The following is a 25,267-nucleotide window of genomic DNA, read 5'->3' on the forward strand; positions in this document are numbered from 1 at the left end:
TTGTTTAGAAATGAAGTCAGTAAAGATGATTTATTTTAACATCATATTTTTAAATTTCTGGAAGGGGGCAAATCATTCTTAAAACTTTCATGTTTTTTTATGCTAAAGTATTTTAAAGCAAATTACAGGTATCCTAACATTCTAAATATGTCAGTATGCATCTCTAAAAATTAAGAACACTTTTCAAATAGAAAATGTTGTCACAATAATAAAGTTAATAACAATTCCTTAATTTTTTCTGATAACCAGTTCATACTCAAATTTATGCATTTTCCCTGAAAAATATCCTTTACAGCTGGTTTGTTCCAACCAGAATCCACTCCAGGACCTTGCATCTGGTATTAAATCTTTCAGTCTCTTTTAATCCAGAACAGTCCTGTTTTCCTTTTCTTCTCCATGACACCACCTGCTGAAGAGACTAGAATAGTTTTCATGAGGTGGACTTCTCTCAAACTAGTTTGGAAGAGAACCTTTAAGTGTCTTGTACTGTTTTTTGTTGTTGTTTTAATCTTTTTAGATCAAAAGTTCTAATACAATTAGATTGTAAAATTTGTATTTTATTGTTAGATTAGCAAAGTTTGGAATTTGTCTTGGGACAGAATTAATACAGGATTGATTTTTATTTAATGTCTTGAAAAATTAACGCACTGTTTCTTTGGCTGAAATCACTTTACCTATATAGAAAGGAAAGCTCATTGTCTTGCGGGGAAGAAACACCAACCTGCCGTGTAGCATCAGAGTGGCATGGGTACTCTAGATGCGTTGGCATATCCCTGACACGTGATATGTAACTCAGTCTTCCAAAGGTGCCTTTGCTGACCTTAGCACCTGTTACCTGTTCAGAGGCTTTGAGGGCTTTGGCTCTGCCAAGATGCAGCCATTTATCACCTCTGCTAAGGAGGATGCTTGCAGGTGGCCCAGACTAATGGCCTTCCCAACCTCCTTCCCCAACCCCTGAAAAAAAAAATTATAGCAAAGATTCCCATAGTGAGCCTAAGCTATATTCCTACTTCTGCTCTGAGATTACAGTGTTGACTGTGGTGGAATTACCTGCATTCTGGCCAGCCCCACTTTTGTCTCCTACAAGAAGGAGGAAGTAAGTGAAAGTCCCATAGCTGGGTGCTAGATCTGTAGCCCCCGACAATATATTTCTCTGGCCTTTCTTTCCACCCCCATGTCCCCAGTGGTTTTCTAAGCACATTTTTTAGCCCCTTTTTTGTCAGCTTAAAAGGCCTGACCCCTGTGATGACCATTTAGGGTCAGGTGTTGATGGGGGGCTTCAACATGAGCTCCCAGAAAGAGGATTTTGAGCAGACTGACCCCTTGGCTCTTGTCAAACACTACCTGGCAGCAGGTCCTTTTGGTATTCTTATATTACGCGTGGGAGACTTCAACTCTTGAGGATTTGGGGTAAAAAGTGTTTTTTTTCCTTAAGATCTACCACTCTTGAAAAAGAAGTTCCTGTCATCTTCATCCACCCTTTAAACACTGGATTATTCCGGATAAAAATTCAAGGAGCCACTGGAAAATTTAACATGGTCATCCCTCTTGTGGATGGGATGATTGTCAGCAGGCGAGCACTCGGTAAGGTCTTCATATGTGGCTCAAGGGTTAAGGTTACTTTCTCCTTTTGTCTTTGACATTTTTATGAACCAAAAAGTAGTAGAAGTAAGGAAGTGATGATAATACTTAATAGGTTCCACATGTAGAAAATGCTGTGGCTCTTATTAAAAAGGAAGCATGTTTTGTTCTATTTTGAACAGTGCTTAATCTAATAAGTATGAGTGGAGCTGTAATTCACAAACTTCCAGTATTGGACGTGAAGATAGCTGTTTGTAATCCAGGGCAGGAAACGGGTTGTCAGAGCAGATATTGATTCTGTTTTTCCTTGTCATTATGTGTTTCTTCTGACAGTTTTATCTTAGTAAATCTCTGTCCATCTCTCCGGGGAATGAGTGGAATGAAATAGTTTGAGTTTGCAGAGCATAGTTCCCCTGAATACTGTATAGTTCACCTAGCTGACTGATTATTCACATTGATTTTAAAACCCTCTGTTTTCAAGGTTTTCTGGTGAGGCAGACTGTAATTAATATTTGTAGAAGAAAGAGACTGGAGAGTGACTCCTACAGTCCCCCACATGTCCGCCGGAAACAGAAAATCACCGACATTGTCAACAAGTACCGGAACAAGCAGTTGGAGCCCGAGTTTTATACTTCACTTTTTCAGGAGGTTGGACTCAAGAACTGCACTTCTTAGACCACTGTCTGTCTAGGACTGTTGAACTACAGTTTGGGGCTATAACATCAAAGCAAAACAATTTGATAGGTGATCACTGTAAAAATAAAAACAAATCACTCCCCAGGAGCTCACTGTTTAATCACCAGAATAGAAGGGACACACTGTAAACCCATTTGTTGGAAGACTTTTGGCTTTCTAGTGAAATGGGCTCCCAGACACAATTGTATTCCTGCTGGTAATGATGATACACATTTTAGCCATAAACTTTCTTTTAAAAGTGACAATTTTAGTTAAATATAAGCCTTTTGAAGAGAAAGGCTTTGATGCATCTCAGTTAAACACATGCATTGGTAGTATCAAATTTGCAAATTAGAAGTTGAAGATAGTTTTATACCTCACTTTTTAGGAGGTTGTGTTCAAAATTAAAATCTGTCTCAAAATCGTCCAGCACATTTAAAGACTCATGTTGATAGCATGGAGGAGAAGGAAAGAAATCTCAACTTTCTGCTCGCTCACAGGTCCATTTGTCATCCAACTGTCAAACTGACAGAAAGAACGTAAATGTTTTCTGCTCAGATAAGAAGTCTGACATTAAAATATTTCATTCTTTCCACATTTCAAAATGCTTTCATTCTCATTGTTGCACAGATCTGTCTGAAGGCCTCAGTTTCTGGGCAGCCCAGGAACAGATCTGAAATGGAGGCATAGCCCCGTCCTTTAATAGGGATACAAATAGCGTTTGTGGAGTTAAAAGTTGTAAGACAGTAGTGATGCCTCCACGCTCTCCATTATTATCTAGCTTGATGACATAATAATGGGTTAAACATTTGTAATTCCTTGGTAATTTCTTGGTTAAATATTAAGAAATGTAAATTCACAACAAGGGTTGAAAATTATTTGGTTTCGTTCATTGTCTCTTATTTCAGGACCAAGCAGGAAACTGCAGTAGTTTATGAAGGATGCTATTTGGGGTTCAGGAAATAGCCTCTCAATGCTCCTAATTCAGATTTCTCGTAGAGAGCTACTGGATTTCATCATAATTGGCAAACATTAGTGGCCGCCTCCTTGGGTGGCTGCTGTTTGAAATGGCTGTTGTCATATTTTCTTTATTTTGCCAGCTGAAGGCACAACAAATCCCTGCCTGGGGTTTTGGAAATACTGCTGTTACCTCGCTGCTCCTTTTCAGCCAGGGATAAGTGTTTTGAGGTGGCCAGTCCCAGAACATCCTTACGAGGATTCCTGTTACAGTGCTAGAGTGTACACTGCTCATTTCTCCTATTCTTATGTGCTTTCTTCTTTATTAAGATTATTTTGTGTTAAGATTAAGTGAAATTTAAAGTCCAAAGAGGAGTGATCACAGTTGTATAAGGGGTGATTTCCCACTTGAATTCTGAAGTCAGTAGATTCCTTCGGTCAGGGCTACAGTGGTCTGTTTGGTTTGATGTTTTGTAGTTTAATTAGAGAGGGATAGTGTAGGACCTAGTTCCCTGTGCAGATGTTTCTGTTCCAGAAGTATGTATTTTGTCATCTGTGAGTAAGAAATGCGGGCATAGCAGCTCTTGGTTTTAAGTTTGCCGTACCCTTTTCTTCGTGTTTTTTTAAGCTCAGGTAAAGGTAACCTCTTCCTTCTATGACTCCAGTTTCCATTCAGGTATAATACTATTCAATATTTGATTTTATGTTTCATCTGGGCAATACATTGATGTTTCCAGAAGGTAGCACAGGGGAGGGGGATATATGATAAAGATTAGCAAGTTGTACCCTAAAAATGTTAAGGTGAGGTTTAACGACTTTCATGGAAATTCCAGATTGACGTTTCAAGGGAAAAATGGGTCCTTGTTCTAGTGGATATGAACGAAGAAGGGTGTAAATTGATGTGCAACTTATAACATTCCAGAGGTTAAAGATAACTGATGTAGGTCTGCTTCCTCAGTGTGATTCCTCAGATAAAATTTTTATCTTTGGTATAGTTTTACTATCAGCAAAATGTACAGTGGTGTATGTGTTGGGGGTGAGCTTCCTGATCCTTCACTTTGCTCTAATTTCTGGCAACTCTTTGTAATTCTAATGGCCTTGATAAGTGAACAGCCCTGTTGAATGCAGTTTGTGATCTGGAAGACTTTGTGGTCTTCCAGGGAAGAAGGGATGAATGCAGGACTGCAGCTCCCGAAGGCATGAAACCCAGTGTGTACGGCACAAACAGAATATGGTGTACGTATACCTTTCAGGTGCTGGTTCCTTCTGCTCAGAATAACATCTGCCTAAAAAGGAAGTGTAGTGAGGACCCTTGGACCTTTCACTAGTGTAGGTTTGAGTTCATGGTCACTAAGTTCACCCAGCTACCTTTGTTAAAAATCACGTTGAGTAGAATAATGCCAGGGGAGCATATTTAGTCTTTAATAATAATCTGTAGTAGTCCACTTGATAAATTTGCTAGCATATGTTCATAACCTTTGGCGGGAAGCCAGGACCACTTTGGTCTGTGCACTTTAGTTGCTACATGTGACAGGTGTACCAGGGGGTGGATGAGTGTGGCATTTGGTGACAAGAAAAACATTACCCAAGGGTCAGAGGCAGGTAGACTCTCATAGTCCCTTCTCACATTTGGGGAACGCAGGCTTTCCTCCTACTCTCTGGTTGGGAGCACTGAGGACAGTGAGGAGGGCTTTTGCCTTTTTTGTGTTCAGCCAGCTCTCTCTTTTGTCTGGTGCTTCCTCCTAAGACCCGCTCCTGTCCATTAGCCCTTTGACAGGAATAGTTAGGTGGTGGGTTGACCCCCTCCTGCCTTGGCCATATATACACACACACGTATGCATGCTGTCCTCCATCTCTAAGTCCTCTATTTCAGGGCAGCCCGTTCTCCTCTGGACTCATTTATAAATACAAAATACCTGCATCTTTGGCCAGTGATGTCGGTTGCCTGTAGGTCGTGTGTGAGGCCTTCCTGAATGGTTACTTTCTACATACACTGAGGAAGCATTTGTCAGGCTCTGCAGAGTGATTTTTAGACAGGCAGAGTCTTCAAGAGTATTTATGTCTATTGGAAAGTGAAACTATACCCAAAGTGGGAGTCAGCCTTGCTTAAAGACACGTTTCATGGCAGATGTGAAGATGTGCTGGAGGGAATTTGGCACTCCTCCTGGCTCTCGTTCTCCACTCAGCATCTTAAAACCCGTTCAGGTTATATCTTCCTAAAGAGAATTGATTTATATGTTTACATGAAATGGTGAGTTGAATTAGATGGTCTGTTTTAAGCATTTCCATGACAGCCTCTTTTCCTGAGATGGAGAGATTGGAGGTAATCTACTCGCTCGATGTGGAATCAAACTGTGGGTTATCAGTAGCTAAAGAAGCCATGTACTGTATAGTGTTTTTCTCAGAGTATCAACTCATGTTCTTCAGAGTTTCTTTTTTTAATGGTGAGGGAAAAGATATAATTTGGGATTCCACAGTGCCTTGCAAATAGTAGGCGCCCAATAACTATTTGTTGAAGCAAACCAAGTTTCTCAAGCCCTTGTCTCTTGCAGTGACCAAGAACATCTTTCTCCTTGAAGGGCTTGGCAGTTGTGGCTAAAACATAAGCAGTATCATTATTTGCTTGAAATCATATACACAATTTGTATGAATTTCACTATGTTGCCAAGACATGATCTTTTTCTTATTGTATTTTCTGTAAATATTTCTGGCACTGAACTGTAAAGTAAAGGCGAAATGTAAATATGAAGGCATACCTGTGCCCCCTCGCCTCCTGTGTTTTCTCTTCGTTGGTTAGGGAAGAAGGCCCAGAGGCTCGTTTGTATTTATGCCGACCCTTTGTCCAGAAGAAACCCACGGAATATTGAATGTAATACATTTAGTCAATTAAATTTTAAGGAGATTCTTATCTAATAACATCGTGTGTGCTTTTGGTTGCAGGCTGGGGGATTGACTCCTGTGTGGGTGTTCCTAATTTATCCTTTCCCAGGGCCATCAGCTCTGCTTTGGCTGCCCTTCGTAATTTAGATCTGTGGGTTTTCACTCTGGCTTTGTAGAGTTTCAGGAAATAGTCGAAATTTGATTAATTTTAAAAGTATTTGCACTTGTATGCTAGAAGGAGCTTGTATAATTAAAGTACTGCCAACAGAGTGCCACCTTACAGAGGTTTGCAGTTCTCGAGGGGCTGGCTGGCTCTCTCTGAGTTGGGAACACAAAAATGCAAGCTATGCTCTCTGCCTGCCGAAGATCTGAGCTCTGCCAGGTCTGGCCAGTCAGGAAAGGGGAGAGATGCAGAGGAGGTCATCCCCCCACCACCTGCTACCCCTATGAGTAGGGTTGGCTGTGTTCAATGGGGCCAGATTAGTACCTTACTGCCTAGATTACACACGGTGGGGTGGTTGTACCACTTGAGGAAGCAGTAAGGTGCATGCCTCTGCCGAGCACCACCTGCTCCAGCCTGACCCTAAAGCCAGAGCTGGGAGGGGCCTCCCCCGCAGTTGTGTATCCATACCTGATCTGCCTGCTCACCACAGGACCTCCAGCTGGGCCCTGGTGGCCAGAGAAGCTTCTCCCTGGGCTGACTGCACAGTGGCCCTGTTTTGGGGTCTGGCAAGAAAATATGTTCAAGCCTATCCCACCTGTGCTGCTCAGCTCTTTCTGACCTCAGCCCCTTCAGGACCCCGTGCCAAGAAATCATGCTCAGCCCCAACCCAGACCACCCCGCTCCTGTTCTTGGCCTCTGGGCCCTGAGTGCACAGTCCACCAGGGCACTATGCTCCTTGGACGTACATTCTAATACCATCTGCCCAGACCTCCTCTTCTGGGGACTCTGCTCATCTCACAGCTGGGCTCAGACTCCCTCTAAACACCCTGGCCCTCTAAACTCCAGCTGTCCCCTCTCCTCCCCTATGTTTTACTATGGCTGGCCCCTCTTGCCTTTTTCCCTGGGCTGGTGTCTGCCTATGAGGAGGTCCTTTCACCTCATGTCTCCCCTTAGGTCTACCACCCACTTCCTGCAGCTGCTCCCTGAGCTTGGAACAGGGTCTGCCTGATTTTCCCAACTTGTGCTCCGTGAGATGCTGTGGTCTCAAAGACAAGTTTCATCAGACTGGTTGCTCATTAACGTGTGGAGTCCCAAGCCTCACCCCCTGGAGGTTCTGCCTCCGTAGAGCAGGGTGAGCTTGGGAATGGGCCGGTTTCGTAAGTAGCCTCCAGCCCCCACCCACCTGCTGGCAGTGACTGAGGCAGGTCGTCCAAGTACCCTTTTGGAGAATACTGAGCTTCTGTCCCCTCCCCTCCATGAGCAGCAGCTGCTCCTCCTGTGGTCTTCCTGCACCCATCAGGCTCCCAGTCTGGCCTGAGTCTCCTTGCAGCTTAGGGGCTGTCAGGCCCTGAGAGGCCCAGCGCCTCTTCCTGCCACTGGGCCTGGCACATGGAGGTTTACTAACTACTTCATGAATGAATGAATGACAGGGGAGAGGCAGGGAGAGAAGTTTGGCAGTTGGGAGTGTTCTGCCCACTTGGGCGATAAAGGAACAAGATTAAGGTCTTAGAAGCCCCTCACTGAAAACCCTATAAAGAGAGATTCGGAAGCTTCTAGATTAAATAATAGTCATTTATTGAGGGCCTACTAGATTAGAAGGTTTTTAAAAGGCAGCCCAGTGACCCAGTTTGGCTCAGCTGACTTGTTTTGTTTAGCTAAGAATCTTTTAACAAGGTTTGATTCAACATTTTTAAATTGGGAGATTTCACATAAAAATCCAGATTTTTTTGGCTCTCTTGGAAAAGTCAGGAGATCTGGCCATACTGGACCTGCATTTCTCGTGTAGCAGTTATTGGCTGGAGCTACTGCTGCCTGCCTGCTTTAGATGTACCCAGCTCCATCCAGGTTGTTCAGCCCCCAGCACTCCCACAAAGTGTAAACGTGAGCCTGTGTAGCCTGAATTGTGGGACCTGGGACCTGACTGGTTCCTGGAGGAATCTGTGACCTCAAGTATATGAAGACCCACCTGTGGGCAATTTGTATCTCGTCATTTATTTTTCTAACTTTTAGCAGAATGATGAGGTAAGAATTATTTCCATCCTACAAGAGCATCAAGGAGTTGTCGTGTAAACCCATAACATCTTAGCAGGGATTCAAACCCAGGCCTGCCTGCCTATCTGCCTGGAAGCCAGCCTGTCTCACTGCCCTGGCTCTTGCCTGTTTGTTAAAACAGCTCTCCTTTCGCTTGAAGGACCCTGTGGCCGCCTTGTTATGTCACAGGCTCAGTCACAATTGGGCTGAGAGCAGAGTGTGGTCTGGCCCGTCAGGTCCCAGGGCAGCCCTGCTAGCCCAGCCCAGGCTGGCCCCGCTTAGCCGCACATGCAACATGAAGTACCCTCTGGTGCCGCTGGTGAACGACCTCACATTTTCTTTCCTGGTGTTCTGGCTCTGCCTGCCCGTGGGCTTGCTCTTGTTCTTGTCGATCGTCTGGCTACGCTTCCTTCTTAGCCAAGGTGAGCCACCCAGGCAGGGCCCTGATCCTGGAGCAGGGCAGGGGGTCAAATAGAGCAGGGCATCCTGAAACAACTGCGGAGAGGGATTTCCTTCAGACGTTTTCACTGCTGGCTCAGAGTTGACAGGCAGCCACTTATAAGAGAAAAGGATTGATTTGGTAGTTAGTTTCTTCACCTAGAGTCCAAAAGCAGATCCCTGAGTTTGCCTGAGAAGCAGGATGTGTGGGTGCACATCTGTGTCCCCTCAGGGCCACTGCTAGCATGTAAGTTCTCTCGTACAAGTCAGAAAGAGGTAGCCCCTCCGGACAGATGAATTAGTAAAAGGTGCCCCTTCCTGTGAATGCAGCTGGGGCGCAAGGCTCGGTGAGCAGAGCGTAGGCTGGATTTCAGCCCCTCACGCCCTTGGCCTGGTGCTTTTGTGCAGTAAAGAACTTGCACAATGGGGTACGGCAGCTTTAGGCATTTATCAGGAGCCCAGGGACCACTCATACTGTTTTCTGCCCAGGCCACAAATCAGGGAGGATCTGGGTTTCTCTGGAACACAGGATCATGGAAGTCAACTGACATTTGTCCTGAGCTCAAGATGCCACTGAGAGGAGTAGGAGGTGGGGCAGAGCTGGCCATGAGGGACCCAGGCGGCCAGTGGGCCTGGGATGCATCCTGACCATGTGGCAGGAATGACACTCCGCTCTTCAGGTGTCCTGTCTCCCTGGACACTCCCTTCACTGAGGGGCCTCTTTCTGGGGACTGCTTGACCTGCCGCCTCCTCTCCTCAGCCTCATGACCTTTGGCCAGCTGGGCAAGGAGGGCACTGAGTGTGCTAACAGCTCTGGTCAGATGGCTTTCAGATAGGGTGAGCAGTTCACCCCCTAGTCTGCCCCATGGTCTCAAGTGTGGGGGCTGGTAGTTGTGCAGTTACTGGGAGTTCCTGGCTAGAGCTTCCAGGAAATGTTGGTTTAAAGTATGTTCTTCTCATATTCCCATGGTGGGTCACAGCCCTTCCTGAGGGGCACAACTCGGGTGTCGGGCCAGTGGCTGGTGGAAGTCAGAGCGCTTGTGTGTATCGTGGCTATAAAAGCCATGTCTCCAGAGTCTGGGAGACGTGGGCCTACATGGCAGCCTCGCCCCTTCATCGTTCATAACGATAGCTTTTTGAACACTGTGTACTACACCTTGTGGTAAACACTTGATGTGCATTATATCACTTAGTCCTCAGAATAACCCTGTGAAGTAATCCTCATTGTATAGTTGGGGGGAAGTGAGGTTTGGAGAAGAGAAGCAACCTGCTTAAGATCACGCACCTGTGAAGTACTGCGTGCCGATCGTCTGATGTCAACCAGATCCTGGATCTGCCACCTGCCAGCTGTGTGCCTTTGGGGGAGTCCTCTCTCAGCCTTTGTTTTCTCATCTACAAAGTGGAGACAATAATGGTGCTGACCCTTTGGGGCTGTGGAGAGATGCACGTCAAGGCAGGGCACACAGTATGCGTACACTCGTAGTGGGTGCTTGTAGGCTGAGAAATAATCCAGTGAGTGTCGGTTTCATCAAGGTAGGAGGAAGTGTAGGAGTGGCTTTGGATGCCTTCTCCTGAAGTGGGGGACACCTTACCTCAGGTGTAAGGCTTTAATCTCCTCCAGCAATTCATTCTCCTTGGAGGCTCTGCTCTAAAGCCATCCACAGTGTGCCCTGCCAGACCCCTTCTCAGACTTTCTCCTCATCTCACATGGCATTTTGAAATAAGTCCTTTTGCTAATTTTGCAATGAAGAGAAACCGTCCTTAAAGTGAGGCGAGTGGTCCTCGCTCAGGCTTCCTGTTTTCTTGGAACTCTCAGTGTTGTAGCGTCTGTTCTGTCCCTGTGCCGGGAGTTGGCCCAAACCCAGGCTCTGGGCCCACCAGGGCTTGGGGACCCGGGGCTTGGGGCACCCCATTAAATGGAGTTCTGTTCTGCTGTGGATCTCTTTATTGGAATCGGTTTGGCCTGGAATCCACTCTGAAAAGCAGTTGCGTGGCTCTGACGCCCCCTTTCCCCCTCCCTCCTGGCCTGGCTCAGCAGGGCAGTTTGAGGGCCCAGAAGACAGAGAATTGAGCAGCGAGTGCCACGTGACCCAAGAATTCATGCTTCCCCAAGTCAAGGGGGGAGCAAAAGGGGAGGAGAAGGGAGCTGCCTAGTGCGACTGGCACTGAGGCAAAAAATGATCCTGGGCAGCTGAGCCCCGGGGAAGCTGGCCAGTGGGGATAATGCTAAGACACGTGGAGAGAGGATGAAGCCACATATGTGCTTCAAAGGGAAGATGCTCTGCCAAGGATGGTTTCCTTTTGCGATTGGAAAGGAATTTGCAGAAGGAAGAAACCTCCAAAGAGAGGGTTTAGGGCTGAAACACAGGAGTGGACACAACAGGCTGTGCCTGTTGAGCGTCCTGACCCCCCTTGTGGTGGTCCTTGGAGCGAGATGTTAAATTCGAAGCTCCCTTTGAATTCCCTGACTTCAAACAAGTGCACCCGATGGAAACTGCACGCGGAGCCAGAAGGCTGATTGAGTCCAGCACCACCCCTTCCTGGCTGTGAGCCCAGGCGTTTCACCTTGCTGAGCCTTCCCCATCTGTAAAATACGAACAATACTAGTGATCGCCTAGCGATGCCGTCAGGAAGTTAACAGGATTAAGTGAGAATAGTGCCTGTAAAACACTTAGCACATAGTATGTGTTCAAAAAGCAATCGACCTCTAGTGAAGAACAGTCACCTCAAGCCATCGCCCTGGTGTTTGGCTCATCGTAACTGCCAGTGTTGTGGAATGCCTGTTCTGCGTGTCTTACCTCAGTTAACCCTCATCGTTGAGCAGGCTCAGCCTCTTCTATCTCCTGCTCTCAGTCTGCATCTGAGGGCTCTGTTCAGCCTCCTTTACTTCTCTGCAACCAGTGAAGCAACTTGCGTATAGTAAGAAAAATAATAATTTCCCCTCCCCCCGTCCTTTGTCACCTTGCCTTTCCCAGAGAAGCCATGTTAGCAAGCTCACGTACCCATTTAATAAGGTGGATTTTCCCAAAAAGGGGGAGTCTGTTCTTTGTTTTTTTTAAAAAAACATTTGTGCATTTCTCTGCAACTTACTTGTGATATATCATAGACATCCTGCAAGCGGAAAGATGCAGATCTAATATAGTCATTTTGACAGCTTCATGACACGCCATTGGATGGATGGGCTGGGTCTCCATGCAGTGTGAGTGTGCTGCACTTCAGTCAGCCAGACGTCTTGGGCACACACATGGTCTCCAAGGTGTTTTATTGTGTGTGTGTGTGTGTACCACAAAACAGGGCCTCAGTGGAAAGCATTGTACGTATATACGCAGATATTTGGTAATGAATGAACTGATAGACGAATAGATGGTTGAGTTTGTGTCTCCTCCGTGCCAGCTCCTGGACCACACCCAATGCAGGTAGGTCATTCGCTCACCTCCAGGGTCCTTCCCTGTTTAGCAGATGGATATGGCTACTTTCCAAGTCACAGAACAACCTTCTTTCTTGGTCCCTGTTCACTATTCCAGGCCCTGAAGTCTTCCTGAGGTCTCAGGGCTGTCCATATGTTAGGATTCTGCCTTGGTTCCCTGGCCTCAGACAAGGCTGCTCCTTTTGGGTCAGGGGGACGAGACAGGATGTGACCACCCAAGAGGCCCTTGTCTCATACCTTCACAGATACAGAGGAAAATGACTCAGATTTATGCTTTGATTGGGAGCCCTGGAGCAAAGCCCCAGCTGAATTTTGCTGGGAGGAGACACTCCATAGCCAAGAGGAGGAGAGGCCCTGCTGGTGAGTCTGTTCTGCCAGGTGAGGCCCTTCTAGGGGGTAGGAGGCTGGAAGGGGGAGCCTCAGGGCCTGCCCAAAGCCTAGGGTGGCTGCCATGTTGGAGAGCTGGCCGCCTCCACCATACTGGAGGTCTGCTCCCTCAGCCATGCTGGAGAGCTGGCTATCTCTGCCATGTTGGAGAACCTTCTGTCTCATTGTGTTGGAGACCTGTTTTTGCCATATAAGAGAACAGCCACCTCTCCCATGAAGGGTTTTTTTTTTTTTTTTAACAAAGGTCCCCTACCCATTATCTCTAGGACTTCACTTCCTACCACACTCCTTGGGGTCTTTGGGCTGGCTGTTCCCTCTGCCTGGAACCCTTCTTCCCTAGACGTCACTTGGTGCACTTCCTCGCCTCTGAGGTTTTGCTCAGATGGCACTTTTTCAGTAGTGCACCTTGATCACCCTCGTTAATATTGCAATCTCCCCCCTGCTCTTGGACCCTTCTTATTCTGCTCTACGTTTTCCGTTACGGTAGATGGACTTACCGCCTTCTGACATGCTCGATAATTGATGTATCCAGAGCACCCACAGCAATGCCTGACACACAAGGGGGGCTCAACAGATATTTGTAGGAATGACATAATAATAGTAATAATAATAGTAATGGCTGATATTCACTGGGTGCTTCATAGGTACCAGGGCCTGTGCTAAACATTTCTCTTTCATGAGCTTATTTATGAAGTCCTTCGAAGAGGATATTATTCTCCTTTTTGCAAATGAAAACTCTGAGTGGCAGTACAGTGAAATAATTTGCCCAAAGAACAGAGCTCTAGAATCCATTAAAGAGCCTGGAGACCTCATCCATTGCAATCGAATTAAATGCCAGTTCTATGCCGTTGACCCCAAAATGTGTGTATCTTGCTCTAATCCTCCTTCTGAGCTCTGTGATCTGTCTGCTTGACACCTTTTTTTCCTGCTTTTCTCCCCAAGTCCCCCCAATACATAGTTGTATGTTTTAGTTGTGGGTCCCTCTAGCTGTGGCATGTGGGACGCCGCCTCAGCATGGCCTGATGAGTGGTGCCATGTCTGTGCCCAGGATCCGAACCAGTGAAACCCTGGGCTGCCGAAGCAGAGCGTGGGAACATAACCACTCGGCCATGGGACTGGCCCCTTGACACCTTTTTATGGCTAGAATGGGATTCTTGATTCCTTTTTCTACCTAACAAAGCAAAACACAACACCTGATCTTCTGCCAGCTTTTCTCCATCTCCATGAACAGCACTACCATTTGTTGGTCTAGTTGCTCAAGCCACAAATCCGGGAGTCAGCCTTCATTCCTTTCTTTCCTCCCAGTCCACATCCAGTCCATCAGCAAGTCCTGGACTCCATCTCTCATACATCCACTGGTCTCTGTCCCCACAGCCACCATGGCCTGCCCTACTCCAAAGTCTGCTCATGCAATGTGTCACTAACCCACCACTCTGCCCCGTTTGAGTCACAGCTTGGAGCTCCTGCGTGTCTGAGTGGAGAAAGGAGGTGGGAGTGAGAAGCAGGGCCCCTCGCTTCACTTCAATTACACCGATTCTTAAACTTTCCCAGTCGGGGGCCAACCCGGTGGCACAGCGCCTAAGTTCGCACATTCTGCTTCTTGGCAGCCCGGGGTTTGCTGGTTCGGATCCTGGGTGCAGACATGGCACCGCTTGGCAAAAGCCATGCTGTGGTAGGTGTCCCACATATAAAGTAGAGGAAGATGGGCACGGATGTTAGCTCAGGGCCAGTCTTCCTCAGCAAAAAGAGGAGGATTGGCAGCAGTTAGCTCAGAGCTAATCTTCCAAAAATAAATAAATAAACTTTCCCGGTCATGACTGTGACGAGGGGCCCTTCCCCAGAAAAACGCAAACTGCATATGCTCAGGGTTTTAGGTTCAGGGCTGGCTTCACGGGTTGTAATCTGCAGTCCCACAAGGTCCCGTGTTCATAAAAGCCCTATGCTTGGTTTAGTGCTCTGCTGCTGCTGTCTTGTAAGTCTTAATATTTGAACAAGGGGCCCTACATGTTCATGTTTAACGGGCCCCACAAATTATGTAACCTGTCATGTTTGTTTACAATTAGTCAGATAAGAGAAGGAGATGTTCGGACTCTGCTCAAGGCGCCTGTCCTATTTATGTAGAGCCCTTCCCAGCCCATCACGTATCTGTCCCCTTTCATTCCATCGTCACCCCTAGACCCAACCTTCCATTTGCTTCCAGCTTGGTTTTCCCGGAGTCAGCTGGGCGGCGGCAATGGCCAAAATGGATGGGGAAGACTTGCCTGGAAGGGAAGAGGACTTTGGCCAATGAGGTGCTTACCTGGGACCCCCAACTTCTCTCCTCCACTGATGGATGCACGAAAGCCTCCAGAGGACTCATCTAGTCTCCATTGCAGATGGCCTCCTGGCCCCATGGAGGAGCCCGAGTCTGTGAAGATGGTGTAAGCAGGTGCACGGGGAGAAGCTGGCCAACTGAATTCAGAGGAGGTCCTGGGGCAGGGCTGGAATGGAGGCTGTGGGTCCGTATTAAAGAAATGAGGGGATGCCTGTGCTCAGGAGACCCCTGACAAACCTGCTGGGCCTGAGCAAGTCCATTTGTTCAAGAAGCTGTGGGGCCCGGCTGTGTCCCCGATGCTCTGTGGGAACCCCTGACTCTTTCCCATGTCTTCAAAGGGCTGGGGGATCTTGCTGTGAACTTCCCTTCTCTAGTTTCAAACTCCTTGATGAGGCTTCAGGTTGATTTTGATAACAAATATTCATTATACAGGTATCTACAGTGTCTACCACATGCCTGGTTATGATAAGAATAGCTCCCGTTTAATGAGCACTTACTGTGTCCCAGGCACTTTTCTACATGCTTTACACACGTCGTCATTTTTAACCCTCACAAGAATTCCAGGAGGTAGGGGCTTTGGTTATCCCTGTTTTATAGATGGGGAAAATGCGACGCAGAGCAGTCAAGTAACTTGCTCAGGGTCACGTTGGTGGTGTTAGGATTTGAACCTAGGCCCTGGGACTCCAGAGCCCAGCCTGATGCACTGGGCCAGTTCTCCAGGTTGGAGTGTTGGGGAACATAAGGGGAGCGCAAAGTCTGACCTTTGAAGAAGTCCCTTGTCCTTGCCCCCACTGGTTACTCAGAGGCAGCAGGGTTGATGGGCTGGAGAAGGGGACGGGTCCCGGGTATTGCCTGGGTATCGTCTTTGTCTTCTCTTTCTCACCCCACATCCCACCAGCCCCTACGAGGCTTTTAAAATGTCCACAGGTGAGAGAATGGAGCCTGAATTATTATCTCCTGGCCTTTGGTCTCCCCAGCTCTGCTTTTTCTGCCCTGTTAGGACCATCCATCCAAAGCACAAATTAGAACATATTTCTCCCCCTGCTTAAAGCCCTCTATGGCTCCCTATTGTCCCAATGCTAAAGTCAGAGTTCTTTGTGTGGTCTAGAGAACCACCCTTTGGGATCCGAGCCCCACTGAATTTGCTGCATGAGGTTTGTGTTCTTACCAACAAGGCTGCGGTGAATACCCTTGAACTTAGATCTTTGTACACAAGTGTCCTTCCATCTGGAGGATAAGTTCTGAAAGGAGAAAATGTTGACTGTAAGGTCTGCGCTTTTGTATATTGGAGGTATTGCCAAGTTGCCCCCACTGTACACCCCCTAAAACACACGCACACCCACGCACTCCTTTCTCCACGCGTGCTTTGCTCTGGCTGATGAGCTTTTGTCGGGGCTGTGTTTTCCCGGGAGCCTTCCCGGCATAGAGTAGATGCTTTGGTAACCAGCCCCGCTTGCTACTGGAGCTCCTCCTGGCCTTTGTCTGGCATTTTCTCCACCTGCCTGCCCCATGGAGTCCTGTGCACAGCTAGTCGGCCACTGCCCCCTGTGCTGTCGGGCTCTGGAGGACTGTCCCCCTCTGTGCTGACCTAGAAAAGTGAAGCGCACCCCGGAACCCCCCCCCCAACCACCTGCAGCCACTCTGGGGAAGCCAGAGGACCTCCCGGGGGAGCTCAGACCCAGGGGAGAGTGGGCACGGCGAGGCTCTGCACCCCAGGCTCTGCAGGGAGGATGTCTGGCCATGCTCCTGGGAGAACTGGTGGCAGAAGGCAAGGGGGCAGCTCCTTGGGGCCCTTGGCCGGTAAGTGGCTCTGGACGGTAGCTGGTGGGGAAGTGTGGGGAGACGCCTTCCTGCTCTGGGTGGGCCTCTGAGGATGTGGACTGGGGCCGCCTTTTTGGCATCTTGTCCTGCTAAGCAGGAGACGTGTGTGTGTGTCTGGTAAACACACCCTGTGATCCTCCAGTGGTAGGCTCCCTGAGAGATATCATCCCCGTTATAGCAGCCATGGCTGAGTGCCTGTTTCTGTGTGCCTGCCCCAGCACCAAGCGCTTCCCACACATTATCTTCCTTGAGCCCTGCAACAATCCTGTGAGGTAGGTCATAGTTCCATTTTCAGATGAGGAAACTGAGGGTCAGAGAGGTTAAGTAACTTGCCCAAAGTCACACAGCCTGGAAGTGGCTCAATTTTCTGACGTATTTCTCTCGCTCTTTTTTTTTTTTTTTTTTTTGAGGAAGATTAGCGCTGAGCTAACTACTGCCAATCCTCCTCTTTTTGCTGAGGAAGACTGGCCCTGAGCTAACATCCGTGCCCATCTTCCTCTACTTTATATGTGGGACACCTACCACAGCATGGCTTGGCAAGTGGTGCCATGTCCGCACCCGGGATCCCAACCAGTGAACCCTGGGCCGCGGAAGCGGAATATTCAAACTTAACTGCTGCGCCACTGGGCTGGCCCCTTAACTGACAAGTGTTTCTCAATATCCACAGTAATACCCCTGGCTCTTCCTGGACTAGAGCGATGCAGCTTAAGGTTACGCTGTTGGTGCCTGTAGGAAACACGAGTAAACTCAGAACAATAAGTGCACGTGGCTCCCCAGCCTCAGGAGCTCAGGGAGGCTGGGAGGACAGTCACTGGGGTACGATGGGGGAGTTGCAGGGGCCATCTGACAGTCTTGGACCCCTTGTCATGACACATCTTCCAGGAAGGGCTGTATTTTCCACCCCTGAACCCTGGAATCCCAAGGGCAAGCCCCTCACCCTCTCACCACCATCCCTGTGAGCCTCAGTGTCATCATCTGCAAAATGGGGCCCATCCCTCTGCCTTAGTTTCCTGTGGCTGCCCCAACAGAGTTTCACAAACTGGGTGGGTTAGAACAACAGAAATTCATTGTCTCCCAGTTCTGGAGCCCCGAAGTCCAAAATCAAGGTGCCGGCAGAGCCGAGCTCCCTCTGAACCTGCAGGCGACGAAGCCTGCCTTGCCTCTTCCAGCTTCTGGCAGCTCCAGACGGTCCCTGGCTGTGGCCGCTTCACTCCAGTCTCTGCCTCCATCTTCACGCGGCTTCTGCCTGTGTCTTCACCTCGTCTTCCCTCTGTGCGTGTCTGCCTCTGGGTCCAAATTTCCCCTTTTATAAGGACACCAGTCATTAGATTAGGGCCCACCCTAATGACTGCATGTTAACTTGACTACCTCTGTTGAGATCGTATTTCAAAATAGGGGCATATTCTGAGGCCCTGGGGGTTAGGACGTCTGTGTACATTTGGGGTAGTTCAACCCCTAACGCCTTCCTTGTTAGGACTGAATGTGGTAATGCACGTAAAGCTCTGAGCATTGTGCTTGGCTGGCACTCGATAAAATCTCCATAAACTGCTGCCAAAAGAAAAAGTCGAGCACCTGGAATAAGGTGCTTGGTGTCCATTATGTGCCAGGCACAGTTTGGTTGCTCAGCATATACGATCCCATATCCCACTGAATCCTCACAACCACCCCTCGAGACAGGCAAGATTTTCATTTAAAGGATGAGGAAGCTCTGACTCAGAGAGGTTAAGGCACTCGCCTGCAGACACACAGCTTAAGTGGCAGAGCTGAGGCTCACCCCATGCCTCTGAGGCTCCACTACCTCATGCTGGGTTGGACAGTGCTACAGTGGGCAGTGGGAGCTGCTTGGAGGGCTAGACAGGCAGGGAGGAAATGCTGAGCACACAGCACACAGCACACAGCCCTGGGGAGCTTTCTGAACCCGAGGGGCATAAATGCGTCTCAGAGATTGTGAGAGGGTGGGCTGGATCACTGGCTGCCAGGGGGCAGGGCCATCAGGTCTGAGTCACTCCACTGTGACCTAACCGGCCTGGCCGATACTGCAGGGCTGGGACAGGGCCCAGCGGGGCCGAGGAATGTTGCCCTGAGCTCGGGCACCCTTCACTTCATTCTGAGTACACACGGCTCTCCAGGAAGCCGAGAAGTGGTGCTTCCTTAAGGAAGCTTGAAAGTGCCGCCTGCTCAAGATTCAGGCTACTCTCTCCCTCCTTGCTTTCTTCCCAGGGCTTCCCTGCACCTAGGGGAGGTGACAACAAATTAGGTTTTCTGTTCTGGACTAGAAGTTTATTTACTCAGGTGCTAGCTTGTTTACTCACCGGAGCATGGCATTTATTCATTCACTCATTGACTTATCCACCCATTCACTCATGGCTCACTGATTCATTCATTCATTCACTCACTCATGCTCTCGCACATTCAGGTACACAGCCATTCACTATTCCACGTATCCATCCATCCATCTATCCATCCATCCATCCATCCATCCATCCATCCATCCTTTATTAAGCACCTACCGTGTTGCCCACACAAAGCTCCTTATGACTGTCAATGTGCTTTTTCACCCACTTTCGCTGCTGGTTCAGCTTACGTATTGGGAGGGAGGATCTGTGCACTGATGGGACCCCGGCTCTCAGCCTTCTGGTGGCATGGTTCCAGACATGGCTTGGGAAAAGTGGGCCCTTGGTTCTCTGCACAGCCTAGTCTGCACATGGGAGCCAGTGACGGCCAGGGACTTGGGGCTCCTGAGGACCCTTTGTCCTGTGATCTCCTCCCTATCTGTTGATGCTGGGCCGTGCATCGTCCTGGGCACTGTGGCTCCAGTGGGGCAATACTTCCAGGTATTAGGCTTCATTTCTTGCTTCCCCAAGGCCAGGGCAGACCATGGTGACCCATGGACTTGGGCCTCTCCTCCTGGGGCTGCTCTTCTTAGTGTGAAGGCAAATCCGCTGCCCGGGAGTGTCACTGACACCCAGAGTTCTAGAGGCAGGCAGGGTGGGCCAGGCCAAGCTGGGGATGACCATGGCCTTCTGTCCTGGCCAGAGAGCAAGAGGAGGGACTCCTGGTGCGTAACGGATATGGGGAGTGAGAAGCAAGCCAGGGAAGCTGGCAGGAATGTCCCTTACTTGTCCCTAAATGCCCCACTTCTACATCTTTGCATATGCTGAGCTCCGACTTCCTCACATTCCAGGCAAAATGTCAATTCCCAGGGAGGCCCTTCTGGACCCCAACATTCGGCCACTCCTGTTTACTTAGCATCCTCCCTTAGCATCCCCCTTTCCCCTACCCCAAGCCCTGCCCTGTAACACGCTCAACACACTCCTGTTTGCCTGCTTTCTTGTTTCCTGGCAAATGTCATCATCCTCGGTTCACAGAGGAGGAACCCAAGGCTCAGAGAAGGCAAGTGACCTGCTCAAAGGCACAGAGGGAGTGGCCAGGCCAGGGTGAAGACCTCTGGGTCATGGCTGCTTTTTTCTACCCACATTAGCCCTATACTTTATTGATTCAGTTTTATTTAAAATCAGATAGCTGTAGGTAGTGACAACAACAGTAGGAGTAGTATCTCATGACGTTTTTAAAGGCGCCGTTCCCATTTCACGGCACTGCAGGCAGGTGGGCAGGGCTCGTGTGTGTGTGTGTGTGTGTGTGTGTGTGTGTGTGTGTTTGTGTGTCTGCCTGCAGGTGGCCCTGGCTGAGCCAACCCCACGCAGGAGGGGGTTGGACATTTGTCCCGGCGTGGGAGTGTCTGGGACTTGGGTGTGCCCCAGAGGCCCTGTAGCCTTCCTCCTGTGCTCATTGCCGCTTGAATCAGCCCCACGGCCGCAGCAGCGAGGCAGCTGACCCAGGAACCACGAAGGTGCCAGCCCATGGCAGAGCCTGCCCTTCTCCCCACCGCCCAGATGGAGCGGCTGGCCCCGTTCTCCCTGGCCTCACCGTGTCCTCGGATCCCACGGGCCCGCATCGCCAGGCGGCCAGGGCACTGTGCCCGGCGCTGGGTGGACCTGGGCTGCAGGTACAGACATCACGGTGGGGCAGGGAGGGAGGGTGTCCTTTGGCCTCTGGTGTCTCAGGGCCAGGCCTGAGGGGTGAGGAGACCAAGGCAAGGACCTACTATGTGCCAGGGGTGCATGTCATCAGTCCTCACAACATCCCTGTGAGGCAGGAACTCCCCTCGCATCCTTCAGATAAGGAAGCAGAAGCTCTGTGAGGTCAGTAAATGGCCCAAGGTTACTGGCTGCCAAGTGGGGGGGGTGCGTATTTCAAACCCTGGTGCCTGGACCCCAAACCTAGGCCCTTCCTGGGACACACACTGCCCTGGGCTCCTGCTGCTGTCCCCCTGCAGGGTCACTCATTTTTCGATTCTTAGAGACGTAAGTGACCCCCAGTATGTGCCATTTCCCCTTCCTCTGGATGTAGAGATTATTAGGGACCCCAGGGGTTATTTGGGGCTCCAGATTCAGGACCTTAAGCTTTGGAGTCTCAGCTGGCTCGATGTGAACGTGTGCTCACCTCGGCTGAGAACTCTCACCCCTCCTCCCTACTCAGTCTGCCTCTGACAGGCCAGAATTTTTAAAAAGTCATTTTTCCCCAACTATGATTACAGCATATTACGATATGATTATTATAAAAATTCAAACAGTTCAGAAGTTTGTATGCCTATTTCCAGAATCTACTACTGTGAAAATTTTGGCATATACCTTGGGAGAACATTTTTATAGGATACCACTACCGTGTGCTTCTAGGCTTCCTTTTATCCCTTAATTAGCATTATGGACATCTTTACATGTCGGTAACAAAGCGATCTGACTCATTCATTTTAATGGCGTCCCAGAATCCAACTTTATAGGATGTTCTTTGGTTAATTTTGAGCAGTCTCTGGCTAATGGACATTTAGCTTGGTTCTAATTTTTTAAAGTTATTTTATTGAGGTCACATTGGTGTATAATGTTGTATAAATTTCAGGTGCATATTATTACATTTCGGCTTCTGTTTAGGCTGCATACTGTTCACCACCGAGAGTCTAGTTTCCATCTGTCACCATACATATGTGCCCCTTTACCCCTTTCGCCCTCCCCCTCTGGTAACTATCAATCTGTTCTCCTTATCTATGTGTTTGTTTATCTTCCACAGATGAGTGAAGTCATACTGTATTTGTCTTTGTCTGACTTATTTCACTTAGCATAATAGCCTCCAGGTCTATCCATGTAGTTGCAAATGGCACAATTTCGTCTTTTTTATGGCTCAGTAGTATTCCATTGCATATATATACACCACATCTTCTTTTTAACCCTTTTAAGCAATAGTGCAATGGACATCTTTGGGGATTTGTGTGGGTAATACTCATTCCTGAAAGCATAATTGCAGGTTTGAAAGGAATAATTAGAATCTTGACGATCTTGCCCAGTTACGCTCCAAGAAGGTTGTAGCTCAGAACACGCCTGCAGCAGGGGACCCCGTTGCCTTGCTCATTTCCACCCTAGGACCTGAAGGTTGACTGTGGCCTGACTGTGGAGAGTGGAGCCAGGGAATGGGGGGACCTGATCCTAGAACAACTGAGCCCACAGAATTCCTAGATGCGGGAACACCTTCCAGGCTCAGAGAAGAGGCAGAGAGCTCAGGGAGATCATTTCATTCATTCAGCGTGTTCACTGAGCTCCTGTGCGTGGGGGCCTCTGTCCTATCCGGGGAGAAAATTACTCAGGACGTGATTTTATTGCAAATCCATCTTAATAAGCCAAAGACGTGCCTGTTTGCATATCTGTCAATCCAGCTATCCATCCTTCCATCCATCCATCCATCCATCCATCTGTTATCTCTCTCTCTCCCTCTCTAGCCTGTATTAGTTTCCTATTGCTGCTGTAACAAATCACCACAAGCTTACTGGCTTAAAACAACACAAATTTATCGTCTTATGGTTCTGGAAGTCAGAAATCCTAAAAACCAGGGCTGTGCTCCTCCTGGAGGCTGTAGGGGAGGACCTGTCTCCTTTCCTCTTCCAGCTTCTAGAGGCCGCCTGCATCCCTGGCTCATGGCCCTCTTCCGTCTTCACAGCCAGCAGTGTAACATCTTCCAATTTCTCTGACTCTGACCTCCACTTCTGTCATACCTCCTTTTCTGACTCCAATCCTCATGCCTCCCTCTTTCACTTATAAGGACGCTTGTGGTTACGTTGGGCTCACCCTGACAATCCAGGAGACTCTTCGCATCTCAAGATCCTTAACTTAATCACGTCTGCAGAGCCCCTTTTGTCATGTAAGCTGACATATTCACAGGTTCTGGAGATTAGGAAGTGGACATCTTTGGGGGGCTATTATTCAACGTATCACACTATCATCTATCTATCTATCTATCTATCTATCTACCTATCTATCTATCTATCATCTATCATCTCTCTCTCTCCCTTTTTCTCCATCTCTCTCTGTCTCTAATTATCCATTCATCCATCTCTCTATCTACCCACCTACCTATCTGTCGCAGCTGTTCTCCGACCACCCGAGGCCTTCCCTTAATCTCTTGGTTCCTTGTGATCCCTGAGGCTATTAGTATTGAATTCACTATAAGAGTGCCTGACTCATTGGATGTGCTCAATACTTAATGGTTGAATAAACAAATGAATTTTGTTGCATTCCTTTTGTTACTTAAAACAACACTCTTACTTCTGGGGCCTGGCGGGGGGTGGGGGGGGTGGGGGGGTGGGGGGGGGAGGGTGTAGTGGTTAACCCCGGCTTCCCAGGGTTCATCAGTTCAGATCCCAGGCATGGACCTAGCACTGCTCATCAAGCCATGCTATAGCGGCATCCCACATAAAATAGAGGAGGATTGGCACAGATGTTAGCTCAGGCCAATCTTCCTCTACACACACACACACACACAACCAAAAAAACCCCCAAATCCAGCACTCTTACGTCTAAAACAGTGGTTTTTCAAACTCCAGAATTCTGTAAAAGTTTTATTTGAATTTAATTTTTATTCTATTTTTTAAATATCAAAAAACTAGTAAAAAACACCTCACACACTTCTGTGGTATATCCCAAATATTTTTTGTCTCTATCAAAATGATATAGATTGTATGATCTGTAAACACTTTAAATTGAACTTATAAAATGAGTTTACAATAATATCATTGTTCTCTCTTTTGTTCATTGAGAGGAGATTCCACTATCAAAAAAATGTGCAAACCACTTCCCTGGGGCAGGGCTGGTCTGTCCTCCCCAGGCCAATGCTCCTGTGGATGGTTCACACTGATACGGGCTCCGGCTCGGTGAGTCAAGGAGTCAAAAGAAAGATTTCTTGGACTCTCAAGGTCTGACAGTAGTGCTTTTTTTATTCAGAGAATAGCATGGGAACAGGACCCACGGGCAGTGAAGAGCTGCAATGTGCTGAGGGCTAGAGCTAAATTTATAAGGCACAGGTATGTGAGTTATTTCTTTACAAGACAAAGGAAAGATCATGAAAAAAAATCATTAAAATGTTATCAGTGCAGGTGGGGTCTGGTTATTGGGTGGTCCTATAACTTTAGATAAGAATCAGATCAGATTAAGTCAGGACGTCCTATGCTTCCGGAGATCGGTATGTAGGGCAGGACGCCTGGGGCTTCTCCCTGAGGCAGCCTTGATCCTCATCAACACGGTCACTATGTCAGTTCTTCCATCCCTCTGAGTTCATTCGTCTCACTGGTCACTCGCTCGTGAGTCATTTATTTATTCAATAAATTCCAGGGAGATGGTAAGCTCTCAGATGCCAGGCTGGGTCTGTTCTGTTCACCCTGTATCTCCAGCACCCAGGGCAGGGCTGGCCCGTTGTAGGTGCTCATGAAATGTTTGCTGGATGAATGACACGCTCACTGCTTCTGTGTGAAGTCCCACGATGGGCATGGGGTATGAGGATGAGTAAGATGCTCTCTCAGCCCTTAGGATGTCCACAGCCTCGTGCAGGAGGAAGATATAAGACTGGTCCGCTACAATATGATGCACTAAATGCTGATGGGAAAGGTCTGAGCAACGGCGACTGGAGTCAGTGTTGTCATCACAGAACCTCCTGTAAAGTGAATGGGACTAGAGTTTGCTCTCTGTGTGGACTGAGTCTTAGAATCCTGCAGTGTTAGCTTGGGAGGAGCCTTAATGACCCAGCGCTAGCAAGACAACTCTGTTAGGATTCCCTCCATCCTCGCTCCCAAATAGGCGTGTATTTTCTGTGAATTCACGATTGCTGTGAAATGCAAAAACCAGCAAGTGAAATCCCCTTCCCCCTCCCCCCTCCAACCCACTAGAATAGTAACTGTGAGCAGTTCAGTGTCAATCCTGTAAGATTTTATGCTTCATAAACATATTTACATACATGGAAAACATCTATGACCTAGGCTATGTATGTGATTATATTTATATACGCAAATTGGATTATACTACCTGTAGTAGTGTGAAACAACCTCTCCCACTTGGTAATATTTTTTCATGGAAATAGAGATCTACGTTGTTCCCTTTAAACGCTGCTTGATATTTCGTTTTATGACTGAACTGTCCTTTCGTTAACTAGCCTCCTCTGATGGACTTTTAGACTGTTTCTTTCTCTTCTCCTTTCTGTTTGTTATTATAAACTACGC

General features: G+C 48.2%; 3 protein-coding genes across 19 annotated transcripts in view; all 3 read left to right on the forward strand.

Moving 5' to 3' along the window:
- The window catches only part of RALGAPB (Ral GTPase activating protein non-catalytic subunit beta), a 91,282-nt gene extending 85,156 nt beyond the window's left edge, over positions 1-6,126 (forward strand). For all 14 annotated transcript variants that reach the window (XM_023626551.2, XM_023626552.2, XM_070247473.1 and 11 more), the window contains 2 exons: positions 1,436-1,584; positions 2,063-6,126. In XM_023626551.2, coding sequence (XP_023482319.1) covers positions 1,436-1,584; positions 2,063-2,256 — 343 coding nt within the window. In that variant the 3' untranslated portion in view covers positions 2,257-6,126. The remainder of the gene's footprint in view (positions 1-1,435; positions 1,585-2,062) is intronic.
- Positions 6,127-8,492: 2,366 nt separating this feature from the next.
- On the forward strand, positions 8,493-15,093 carry ADIG (adipogenin). 3 transcript variants are annotated; one of them, XM_014735152.3, is made up of 4 exons: positions 8,493-8,709; positions 12,398-12,512; positions 14,740-14,830; positions 14,915-15,093. In XM_014735152.3, the coding sequence occupies exons 1-4, from the start codon at positions 8,583-8,585 to the stop codon at positions 15,083-15,085; spliced, it is 504 nt and encodes a 167-aa protein (XP_014590638.1). In that variant the 5' UTR covers positions 8,493-8,582; the 3' UTR covers positions 15,086-15,093. The 3 variants fall into 3 exon arrangements, 2 of the variants coding, with proteins under 2 accessions (XP_014590638.1, XP_005604686.1); XR_002802897.2 differs by having other exon boundaries at positions 8,495-8,709; positions 12,398-12,530; XM_005604629.4 differs by having other exon boundaries at positions 8,495-8,709; positions 12,398-12,530; positions 14,740-15,093.
- Positions 15,094-20,411: 5,318 nt separating this feature from the next.
- The window catches only part of ARHGAP40 (Rho GTPase activating protein 40), a 37,695-nt gene continuing 32,839 nt past the window's right edge, over positions 20,412-25,267 (forward strand). For both annotated transcript variants that reach the window (XM_014735156.3, XM_070247482.1), the window contains exon 1: positions 20,412-20,680. In XM_014735156.3, coding sequence (XP_014590642.2) covers positions 20,535-20,680 — 146 coding nt within the window. In that variant the 5' untranslated portion in view covers positions 20,412-20,534. The remainder of the gene's footprint in view (positions 20,681-25,267) is intronic.

This window comes from Equus caballus, chromosome 22, assembly GCF_041296265.1.
Source record: "Equus caballus isolate H_3958 breed thoroughbred chromosome 22, TB-T2T, whole genome shotgun sequence".
NCBI classification, from domain to species: domain Eukaryota; kingdom Metazoa; phylum Chordata; class Mammalia; order Perissodactyla; family Equidae; genus Equus; species Equus caballus.